The sequence below is a fragment of the Mustela nivalis genome, assembly GCF_964662115.1.
Source record: "Mustela nivalis genome assembly, chromosome: 7".
Taxonomy (NCBI): domain Eukaryota; kingdom Metazoa; phylum Chordata; class Mammalia; order Carnivora; family Mustelidae; genus Mustela; species Mustela nivalis.
In genome coordinates, this window is record NC_139026.1 from 19,296,687 (window position 1) to 19,309,343 (window position 12,657).

Here is a 12,657-nt window from a genome sequence, read left to right on the forward strand (position 1 = left end):
TTCTCTGATTATAGCACAGCAGACTTATTTAAATAACAATTTCCTAAGGCCACTGGAGAACAATTTTTATGAAAGCTCAGAATAATTAGAACATTTGTTTTCCTTCAGTCCCATCCAGAATTTCCAATTCTCTGAAAGTATCCATTTTTATTTCATTGAACTTAAGTTAGGAATATTTTGCTTTTTTTATTATTTAATAAATTTGTACCTATTTATATCTGTATGCGTATTTATATAGATACACATTGCTTGCTTCCAAAAGATATTCTAGGATTTTCTGTAGTTTTTTGATTATAGTTAAAATTTGTTTTCTGTTTCTTTTCATTTAGTTTTGATCCCAATCCTTTGCAAAGACATACATTCTGGACAATTATTATAGGAGGGACCTTCACATGGACTAGCATCTATGGTGTCAACCAATCCCAAGTACAGAGATATATTTCCTGTAAAAGCAGGTTCCAGGCAAAAATGTAAGCCAAACTCTGGTATGGAAATCATTAATAACCTTCAGTGTCTTTATCAAAACTTGTTAAGTAGTCAAGCTTTGCTCAGTTTTAAGCCTTTTGTATCATGAAATTCCAAGAAATAAATTATATACTTAGTTATAAAAGAATTAAGTGTATTTTAAATCAGATATTTGAAATATTTATATGAATTATTAAGTAAAATAAATCATATTAACTAAGTAGACATTTATTGTGTATCTATTTGTATAAGGAGTTATGGAGGATAAAAATTAGAATTATATGGCTCTTCTAATGAAGGAACTTAACATCTAGTTATGAAAACATACACAAGTATGCAAAAAGTGAAATAACCCTAGAAAGGTATCACAGTTCTATGGAACAATATAATGATAGAAGAAATGGTCAAGGGCATTATATTGCCAGATATGCTGGTATATTTTATTTTTAGACATAGTCATGGGTTTATAACTCTGCTCTAATACTTGCTACTACTCTACTCTAATACATTTGAGTGGCCAGTTACTTGGTCTCCCTGAGTCCCAGTTTCCAAATTTACAAAATTAGTATAAGAAATATTATACATCTCAGGAGAGGTATTGTAAAATGTGCCTGGCACACACTTGGTAGTGGTCCAGTAAATGTGACCTCAATCATAGGATGTGCAGGTAGAGATTGAGTGAGAGATTCCTGTCAACCAAGCAGATCCTGAATAATGACCATATACAGGCAGGTAGAGAATAGTGGGAGAGCATTCCATATAGACATTTATTTGGACACAGTCCAGAGGTCAGAAGGATGACGTGATCGGGGAATTCTAAATCCAGTCTTGGCTTGAGCAAAGAATATAAATGGTGACTGGTTCTATCTCAGGAGGCCTTAGATCAGTATGGTGACCCTTGCTCCCCATGCTGATAGATAAAGCTGACTGGCCCATATGCATTTAAGACCTTAAGAGTTATAAATAGATTAAGAGTAACTGGGTGGTTGGAGTAGGACAAGGAATGGCAATTAAATTTCTATTCAAAGAACATGAAAATATTGTGATGTCACATGTCATAACCTAATATATTGAGAGTAAATAGGTTTAGACATTATTTGTATTTGGAAAATTCAATAGTAAAAGATCTACACAAATATCAGCACAGTAACTGAATATAGAGCCCCCCATAAGTGAGCTTAAGTGTTCTGGTATTTTAAGGAACTTTGAAGGAGTGTAATTTATACATCCAGTGATCCACTGGACTTTAAATCTATACTAGAGCTAATGCGTCTTCAAAATTAATTACGCATATGCTCTTCTGTTTCTTTGGGAACATGAAACTCAAAGGTCCAATTTTATAACTAAGAGACCAGCATTAGAACCTTGAGCTTTCTTAATAAGAAACAATTTCCTTTGGAATGGCCCTCAGCTGACTCCCTGAGCTGAGAGGAACCATTTTCTCCTACTTTTTAACTGTGGCTCCATGAGAAGAATGAATCCCAGTCAAAAAGTGAAGACCTCCACAAATAAGTGAAACCATATGATAATTGACTTTCTCTGCTTGACTTATTTCGCTCAGCAAAATCTCTTTGAGTCCAGTCCATGTTGCTACAAAAGTTGGGTATTCATCCTTTCTGATGGAGGCATAATACTCCATAGTGTAAAGAGGAGAAGGGAGTTGGGGTAAATTGGAAGGGGAGGTGAATCATGAGAGACTATGGACTCAAAAACAATCTGAGGGATTTGAAGTGGCAGGGGGGTGGGAGGTTGGGGAACCAGGTGGTGGTGGGTATTATAGAGGGCATGGACTGCATGGAGCACTGGGTGTGGTGAAAAAATAATGAATACTGTTATGCTGAAAATAAATAAATTAATTAAAAAAATAAAAATTTAAAAAAAGTTAAGACCTACTGACATTGATCAACTGTGGAGAATATCAGATATTATTGATAAGTGATCTATTTTAGTGGTATTAATGTCAAATAAAACCATATAGTAAAGTATTAGACTCCTTTGTGAACAAGGGTATGTGAGCAGGAAAGTGTCTGGATATATTTTCTGGTGATTTGGAGATGAGCTGTAGTTACTTAGGCTATTTTTAGCCAATAGCAAAACAGAGTAAATTTAGTCAATCAAGGGAAAAGGTTAGAAATCTGTTGTTTGGTACCTGTTGAAGGTGCATTCTCCTGAAACAGACTCTGAAATGGAGGTTGGCATGCCAGAGACTGTGGGGGAATCACCACCTGTAGAAGAAAGAGAAGAGAAGGAAGCAGAATTGGCCAAAGAGAGAAGTTGGATTGTAATGTGTTTCTCAGCCAAGCCTTAGGGGAAGCCCTAATGCTGAACTGACTCCAGATTTGTCCTAGGTTAGGGTAAGGAGACTGATCCTTTAAAATTCTGAATCTAGTAGTCACTGGACACAGGTACCCCAAGGAAGGAGGCATGACTTTGAGGATGGTACCTCTCTCCCACCTAAGGCAGCATTTTACAGTATTCACTACAGCACTACTGGGGAAAAGAAATGAGGACATTATAGTGAGAACAATGTTTACTATTCACTTGATTATTAAGGCATAGAATTCGGTGCCATTAGCACTCATAATATCAATAATTACTATTTAACAAATGTTATTACATGCCAAGCACTGTGCTATGTAATACATACTATTTCATCTAATGTTAAAACTCTGCAAGGTAGGTAGGCATCATTATCTGTAGGTATAAATGAAGAAGCTGAGGATCAGAGAAGCTAAATTACTTGCCCAGGGTCCATATATAGTAGATGGAACCAAGATTTATGTTCAGGTCCGAGTCCAGTACTGTTCTCCTGGAACACGTACCATGTCTTATGATGCTGAACATTGTTGGAGAAGATACCTGTTCAAGGAATGCAGGTTTGCCTCTCATACTTACTAGGTGATATTGCAAACCACATTTAAACAAGTTCAGTGGGTTTCTATGTAGGTGCTAACAGTGGTTAGCAGTTTTTAACTCTATTACTTTAAAAAGGAAAAATGAGTAATAGTTACTGGTCTGTTGACCATTAAAAATCTTTACTTCATGACCGGAAGCCCTGAAGTAGTATAACTGGATATCATTATAAAGCTGATAATGCCCATGGAACTCTGACCAGAAGGATACACACATCTATTCAGTAGAGAAGCCTCCATCTATTCCAAGTATTTCGAAATACATTGTTGATTGACAGCACAAGCAGAAGGTTAGGCTAGAATAAAATAGAAAGCATTTTTGATAACTGAAAGATTCTGTGCATTTATTGAGTAATCATGAAGGTCTCTTCTGTATATGTAACAAGTTTTCTATTTTGGGGATGGAAATTACAAATATCATTTGCTGGTTTGTTTTCATTTCCTTAGGTCTCTCTACATCAATCTTCTGGGACTCTGGGCAATCCTTGTCTGCTCAGTGTTATGTGGGCTTGCCCTGTATTCCAGGTACCATGACTGTGATCCTTGGACAGCCAAGAAAGTATCTGCACCAGACCAGGTTTAGTACCATGTCTTTCTTACATGTGTATTAATGTTATCAGAAAGCTTATTAGTTTGGGAGGAAAGAGTATTCATGTTTTTATAGAGAAAAAGCAAATGACTACAATATAATCATCTTTAATTTCTAGAAAGCATTTGGTAAAAATTTATTTTAGCATATATAGCAAGAAGGAAGAATGCTGTATCCAAGATTAAAATATTGAAATACCTGGAAAATTCCAAGCCAAGTGTTAAAGAGAACTAGGTCAACACTGGAAATAGAAATGTAAATACAGTTAAAGAAGAAAAACTATATACAAACCATGGTAGTGTAAAACATTTTGTGAATATTCTTCGATCACTTTTTTATCAACAGCTTACCTTCCAGTTTTTAAATGATAGAGAAACAGATCTAGTGAGTGAACATTTATAGAGTACCAACCAAGCAGTGAGAGAATGTGTCTAGAGCTTTGCGTGCTTTCTCTCTTTTAATTCTCATAACCCAGTAATTCTAAATCTAGAGATGAGGAAATGAGTGACTCGCAGAGAGGTTATATTACTTGCTCAAGGTCATAGGGCTGATAAATAGGTATAGCTGCAAGAATTCATCATACTGTCATAAGTGCTTTATATAAACTTCAACTTTGAATCCTTAAAGATACACACTGAGATAGATGCTCTGATTATATTCCTTTCAGAGATGAGGAAACTGAGGCACAGACAAGCTATGTAATAGCTAGTAAACCTGGAACCAGAATTCAAGTTCAGGCAGGCTGCCACCAGAGTCCTAACTTTGAACCCCTATGCTGTATACCACCTTTCAGAAAGTGTAGCTAGAATTCAAACCCAGGACTACTAGACTCCAAAGCTTGGGTTCTTGCCAAAATTATGTTCTAAGACTTGCTTGTAAATCAAGTGCCCAGAAGACTCATTAGATTGAAGATAGACTGAATTTTGTATTGACATAAATGCATCACATACTCCTAGAAAAATAATGCAGTTTTGTGGGGCTAGAAAATGAGAACCTCCTTGAGCTGTGCGTCTCAACCCTATGTTCACATGTGTCCTCCTGTCAATAAATAGATCTTTCCTATTTGCTCAGAGAATCTAAGAATCATGTTTACTTTGAAGGTAGATGCACTCTTCCCCTTATATGCTCTCTAGTGAAGAATGTTTTGTCTGTAGTTTATATCATGAAGATAATAGGGATGTTAAAAATGTTTCTCATATATCTTTCCCTATCCCTAGATGACAACAACAAAAAATATCTATAGCTTCCTACCCTTGAGACTCCTTGCCTTAGAATGCATTCAGGGGTGTCTTGCATGCATCCACTTTTAGAAAGCCTGTACTGAATTTTTTTTTTTTAAAGATTTTATTTATTTACTAGACAGAGATTACAAGTAGGCAGAGAAGTAGGCAGAGAGAGAGAGGAGGAAGCAGGCTCCCTGCTGAACAGAGAGCCTGATGCAATGCGGGGCTGAATCCCAGAACCCTGGGATCATGACCTGAGCCGAAGGCAGAGGCTTTAACCCACTGAGCCACCCAGGCGCCCCTGTGCTGAATTTTTTTAAAAAGAAAGAGCTTCGGGGCACTGAGTGGCTCAGTTGTCAAGCTTCTGCCTTTGAGTCAGGTCATGATCCCAGTGTCCTGGGATCAAGCCCCGCATAGGGAGGGTTCCTTGCTCAACTGGAAACCTACTTCTTCTTCTCCACCCTCTGCTTGTGTTTCCTCTCTAGCTGTCTCTGTCAAATAAATAAATAAAATCTTAAGAGAAAAAAAAGAAAAGAAAAAGAAAGTTTCCTCCTGATTGGATGATTCCGGTATTGTATTGATTATTGAGGAGTTAATGCAATTAGCATCTCCTAGGGATACAATGCACATAAGGCCCAGTAGTCGAAAGTCAGGTCAAAATCTTAACCAAGGAGAACAAAGATGTATTTCTGTGACACTCTGCTGGAGCTCACCCTGAGGAAGAAAGATTAGTGTCTAGATAGAGTTTTACTCTTTTTCTATCTATCAGTCTTACCTTGCTGGACCTATACCTGAGGGGGCCAGTCGGAATATGAAATATCACCCCCGAGGACTTTTGAGAAAATTGATATTAGGGTAGAGAATTTTAGGTCTTGTTATCACAGTAACAATGGAAATAATGTCTAAGTATGGAATACTGCTTGAAGTTACACTTTTAAGATATCTTGGGAACACTGGGTCTTGATTTCATATAGAGATAAGTTCTGTTCTCCCTGAGACTAAAAAATTAGTAAGCTTTGGATGAAGTGGAAACATTCTTAAAATGACTGAACACTGACCCTTGTAACATTGGAGCTTGTCTACATACTGTAACAAACTTTGTCAAATGAAATCAGAAGAGGCTGATGAGATAGGACATGACATCCACTCTTTACTATTGGAGAAGGACTTGAAAATGTTTCAGTGCAAGTGAGAGGAATTTTCCTAGAATATTATCTTCCTAGGATCCTTTTAATTTAAAAATCAGTTTTGCCAGAAGACTATCATGTGACATAGTACTGAAGTAATAAACCTTCCCATCCTTATTTAATATTATCTTTTAAAAAGTAACTTATCAGAAAGTAAACCTGGTGATTCACAGACCTGTACCCCTGGGGATAAAAATATATGTTTATAAAAAATAAAAAATTAAAAAAAAAAAAAGAAAATAAGTTGGTATCAGGAACTTTTTTTTTATTGAAATAGGGCTAAGAGTTTTGTCGTATTATATTGTTTTGTATTGTATTGTATTGTATTGTATTCTTTCAGTGTTCCAAGATTCATTGTTTATGCACCACACACAGTGCTCCATGCAATATGTGCCCTCCTTAAAACCCACCACCAAGTTCACCTAACCTTCCACGCCCCTCCCCTTTCAAACACTCACCATGAGAGACTGTGGTATCAGGACCTTTATAAAAAGAAGCAAATTTCAGGAACTTCCCAAGGTTACTCTCTACTTGTCACTATGTCTCATACTATATGCAGCTATAATTACACTTTCAGTCCTGGGCAGTGATTAAAGTTCACAAAGGTCTTTGAGTCATCTGTAAAGTTAAGTGAATGTTGCTTATTACTTAAGCATAGAGGTATGTAAAATATTTCCTTTAAATTGATTTATTATTCCAAAGAATGAGAACAGCTACCTTTTATCAAGCATTTACTGTATTCCATGTACTATACTAAGAGCTTTACATAGATGATATAATTTAACTTTTATAACAAGTCTGTGAAGTTAGTTTTAGTACCCCTGCTTTACAGATGAAGAAACTAAGTCTTAGAGAAGTAACAAAGACCACTTCTGTTTGAATCCAGACCCTGTGTTCTTAACTACTCTGCTATTATTTTAAGTATTAGCAATAAGAGTTTAATTTTTCATATTTAGAAATTTAAATTATATGGAATAGGTTCCTTTAGTTCTTGAAGAACACAAGATAAATGAGGCATTAATTAATTTTATTTGATAGCAAATAGAAGTAAATTTTGGAATTTTTCAGCTCATGCCTTATTTGGTGCTGGACATTCTGCAAGATTTTCCGGGACTTCCTGGACTTTTTGTGGCCTGTGCTTATAGTGGAACATTAAGGTATAAACTATGACTCTAATAATACATGGTTTTCCTGTTGGGATCTTTCTTTTGTTATTGGATATTTTGGGGGATAAAGCTGAATTCTGTATATGAGCACCAGTGTCCCAAAGTGGGTAATCTACTCCATGTATTTTCTCTGTTGGTCTCACTCTTATCCGTGTGAACTATCAGTCTATTAACCTCAGTCTCCACTTTTAACTTGGGCTCTACTGCAATACATCATCACATGCTATGTAAGGTCATCATAAAAATGATCAATTGATGGTAGTGTTCACTGATTATCAAAAAGGGATGCCTACAGTCTTAGTTTAAACCTTATGTATATCTAAACATGGTCAAATGGAAAATTAGAATTAAATCTCCTATTACATGCTGAATAATATACACTGAACAAAGAATCTTGTTCTGCCTTTCAGCTTACTCATTGTACTTTTTTCCAGTGTTTGTGCCAGGGAATGAATTCTTATTACTAGCATGTACAGTGTTTGTTAGTGAGGATCCAGGAAATTAATAGTATTGATATTTATGGCATATGTTTCTGAGGATTTATGACAGTCCTTTCTATGCACAAAAAGGAATATATTTTAAAGTCATTATATAGTAGTACTATGTAGTCTGTGTAAATTCTCTCCATAGACACTAAGGATTTATTGCAAAGTGGAAGCAACATAAAATTCTTCTCCTCACTATCAACCCTTTGGATGTTGCCTGAATCATTGTTGGATGATAGCAGCTTCCACAAAGAGGGTGTTGTAATCATTAAAAATAGTAGAAATCTGGTTATAATGACAGTTTGGTTCCCCCTTTCTTATTCCTACTTAAAGTACTATCAAAGTTAAAATATTGTAAATCAAAAGATTGATTTTTCTCTTACAGCACAGTGTCCTCCAGTATTAATGCTTTAGCAGCAGTAACTGTGGAAGATCTAATTAAACCTCACTTCAGATCGCTCTCAGAAAGGTCTCTCTCTTGGATTTCGCAAGGAATGAGTGAGTTTCCATTTTCACGATCCCATTTTACCTTGAGGAGATGATTTTTAGAAATACCAGAAATCTTGAGCACCTCGGTAGCTCAGTTGGTTTAAGCAACTGCCTTCTGCTTGGGTTGTGATCCTGGAGTTCTGGGATTGAATTCTGCATCGGGCTCCCAGCTCCCTGGGGAGTCTGCTTCTCCCTCTGACCTTCTCCCCTCTCATGCTGGCTCTCTCTCTCTCAAATAAATAAATAAATAAAATATTTAAAAAGAAAAAAGAAATACCAGAAATCTTTTCCATGGAAGATATAGAGTAAGAACCTATGAGTGTTAATGTATATATATATATATATGCATGCCTAAATGTAGTCATGCTGTATTTGCAATCAAGATTTGAGAGACACTTCAAGCAATTAATTGTCAGGGGACCACGAAGAACAATATCCAGGGGTCCTTATTTATTTTTTTAAGTTTTAACTTAAATTCCAGTTGATTAACATACAGTGTAATATTAGTTTCAGTGATTCAACACTTCCATACAACACTCAGTGCTCATCATGACAAGCGCAGTCCTTAATCCCCATCACCTATTTCATGCATCCTTCTACCCACCTCCCTTCTGGTAACTGTCAGTCTGTTTCTTGATTTGCCTCCCTCTTTTCCCCCCTCTGTGCTTGTTTGTTTTATTGTTAAATTCCACATATGAGTGAAGTCATACAGTATTTGTCTTTCTCTGACTGACTTATTTCACCTAGCATTATATACTCTAGCTCCATCTATGTCATTATAAATGGCAAGATTTCATTCTTTATGGCTAATATTGTGTATGTATACCACATTGTCTTTATCCATTCATCAGCTGATGGACACTTAAGCTGTTTCCATAATTTAGCTATTATAGACAATGGTGCTATAAACATTGGGGTGCATGTATACCTTCAAATCAGAATTTTTGTATTCTTCAGGTGAAGACTTAGTACTGTAATTGCTGGATCATAGGGTAGTTCTAATTTTAACCTTTTGAGGAATCTCCATACTCTTTTCCACAGCGACTGCACCAGTTTGCTTTTCCACCACAAGTGCAGGAGAGTTTGCCTTTCTCCATATCTTTGCCAACACCTGTTGTTTCTTTTTTTTGTTGATTTTAGCCATTCTGACAGGTGTGAGGTGATATCTCATTGTGGTTTTGATTTGTTTACCTGATGATGAGTGATGTTGAGCATCTTTTTAGGGTCCTTATTTGGCTATCCTTTTTTCACTTCTTCCTATCCCAAATCTATGTTAAAATTCTTAGCCACAGAAAAAATTCAACCCTTTTCCTTTCCAAACTTTAGCCAACAGTTTTAAGAAATACCCTTAGTTTGGAGCCAAGAACCACATTTTTCTTCTTTATTACATAAGAGAGCATCGTCAGCTTAAAGTACAGAACACTGGTGTATGCAACTGATAAATTATCAAACACTACATCTGAAATTAATGAGGTACTGTATGTTAGCTAATGGATTTTAAATAAAAAAAGAAAACCTAACCCCCCCAAAATAGAGTAAATAGTCTGTGTGTATGAATTGAAGATAAAGAAACAAAGTATTAGGATTTTTGACCCATCTTGGTTGTCTGTCCTATCTGTACATGTAGATTGCCCTGGAGATAGTCAATTATATTGTACAAGAAATGTTCAACTTCTATTGATAGGTTATAGGATCTTATTAGGGGTTAAATATCAGTTGCATGGAAAGGTTTAAAGACCCCAGTTTCCAGATGTCCCAAATGTACCAACTGAACTCAAAGGAATCCGGTTACTGTACTTCATTCTTTGTGTTTGAAATTTTGGTTATATGCATTCTAGAATGAATGAGTAACAAACTTATTTTTAAAAAGAATGTTTAACTTCAACTGAGTAACACTAATAGACTGTCAAAGAAATAGTAAATAATATTCTATTTTGAACCATAATTCTATATGTAATCATCTTGACTATAGCCTGGAATAAATACTTAATTTATATTCTTTGGTGTCCCTTAAATTTAAATAACATTGCACCATCTTATTATGTGCCTAATTTTCATCCTGGAGCATAATTTCAGAATGATACAATGCTTCCTAAAGAGTATTTAGATTGGTTCATTATAGGATTATTGAAGCTATATGCTTTTAAATAGAAACTTTTGAAGCCAGACAGACCATCTTGCTTTACCAATTTGTTAGTCTCAAGCAGACCCAATAACTCAATACAGCTCGAATTTTTTTGTATGAAAAATGTTGCAAAAGTATTAATATTGCAGGTTCTATGAGGTTTAGAGATAATGTGTATAAAATAAGAAGCACTAGCTGGTGCTCAAGGAAGGATGTTGATGGTAATTAATAACAAATCAACTCTACTAGTGTAGATGAGGTTTTCATTGACTTTGAAAAATTATATAAAGTCATTATCTTGAGTTATGAACAGTAGGGACATCATAAAGAAGAACATGGAAAGTAATTTGTATGTGTTCCCATTAACTTTGAATACCAAAACCCCGTAGTGGTGACCATTCATGAGCTATCAGATATAGAAGAATCAAACTATATATGTTGGAAATACTATTTACACTAGGATTTGGAGGCTTAAAAAATCATTGTGACATGAGCTCTATGTAAAAACTTAATATAAGTTTTCCATTCAGGTTCAATAAGGTTATTTACCCAATATACTTAACAAAGATGTGACTTCTAGTGTAAATTAGATGTAATGAATGCACTGATTTTATAATGAGCAAAGTTATTACTCTTTTTATGTTTTGATTTTTTTAAAAGATTTTATTTATTTGACAGAGAGAGATCACAAGTAGACGAGAGGCAGGCAGAGAGAGATAGAGGGAAGCAGGTTCCCTGCTGAGCAGAGAGCCCGATGCGGAACTCGATCCCAGGACCCTGAGATCATGACCTGAGCCGAAAGCAGCAGCTTAACCCACTGAGCCACCCAGGCGCCCTGTTTTGATTTTTGTGTGTGGGGGGGAAATTATATTGACTGATTCCAGGTGATTTGTGCTAAATGAAAATATTCAAAAATAAAAATCTGATCCCAGAGTCCTGGGATTGGGCCTGCATCAGCTCTCTGCTCTGCGGGGAACCTGCTTCCTCCTCTCTCTCTCTCTGCTTGCCTCTTTGCCTACTTGTGATCTCTGTCTGATGAATAGAATCTTTTTTTCAATTTTTTAAATAATTTAAAAAAATTTTTTATAAACATATATTATTAGCTCCAGGGGTGCAGGTCTGTGAATCTCCAGGTTTACACACTTCACAGCACTCATAAATAAAATCTTAAAAAAAAAAAAAAAAAAGGTAAAACATGTATTTGGAGAAAATGTGGAAAGTATAAAAACCAAAGGAAAAAAAAACCCTATAATTATAATCTGAGCAACAGTGGTGGCTTGAGAATTCTTATAAAGTTTGGGAAAACAAGTTGGTAGAATGGGTAACATCAGACTTGATATTATCTTTCTTTGCTAGTTTAACAGGAAACTTAGTGATGTTGGAGATTACAAGAGGGCTAAAGGTCCTAAACCATCCCTTGGTGTGGATCGTCACTTCCTAGAAGAAATGAACACTTCAGATCAGACGACTCTAATTTCTCATGTTTATTACTCCCCTCCCCCAACATGTCATACAGATTGTGGCCTGTTTCTGGCAAACTGGAAACAGAGACCTGAGCCTTCCTTTATAAAACAAATGTTATGGAGGATTAGATTAATAACATAATAGTTCTTAGCTTAAAAGTCTCTCTGGTTAATGCTAGGGATTTTTTTACTTATATAACCTAATGTTGTCACTAATCCCGGTACACAATATCAGAGTTTTCTTTGCCCTTTGCACACTGCTGATCCCGTAGGAAAGCACCCCCTCCCTTTTTTTGGCTGGCTCTGATGTATGTGGCCAATTTTCACCACAATCATATCAATTACTTTGAATCAAAGACAAGGTAGCTTGTTCTATTGAGAATTCTAATCCTCTCGGTCTGAATTTTACACTGGCTTTTATGTCATCCATTTAGGTGTGCTCTTTGGAGTTCTCTGCATTGGAATGGCTGCATTGGCATCACTAATGGGAGCTTTGTTGCAGGTAAGAGCTGTTTCTGCAAGGTTTGAATCATAAACACTGAATTCTTCCTTT

General features: G+C 35.9%; 1 protein-coding gene across 2 annotated transcripts in view; it reads left to right on the forward strand.

The window, feature by feature from the left end:
• The window catches only part of SLC5A8 (solute carrier family 5 member 8), a 60,348-nt gene that overhangs the window by 17,583 nt on the left and 30,108 nt on the right, over positions 1 to 12,657 (forward strand). For both annotated transcript variants that reach the window (XM_082740588.1, XM_082740589.1), the window contains exons 6-10: positions 330 to 470; positions 3,825 to 3,954; positions 7,445 to 7,533; positions 8,413 to 8,525; positions 12,539 to 12,606. In XM_082740588.1, coding sequence (XP_082596714.1) covers positions 330 to 470; positions 3,825 to 3,954; positions 7,445 to 7,533; positions 8,413 to 8,525; positions 12,539 to 12,606 — 541 coding nt within the window. The remainder of the gene's footprint in view (positions 1 to 329; positions 471 to 3,824; positions 3,955 to 7,444; positions 7,534 to 8,412; positions 8,526 to 12,538; positions 12,607 to 12,657) is intronic.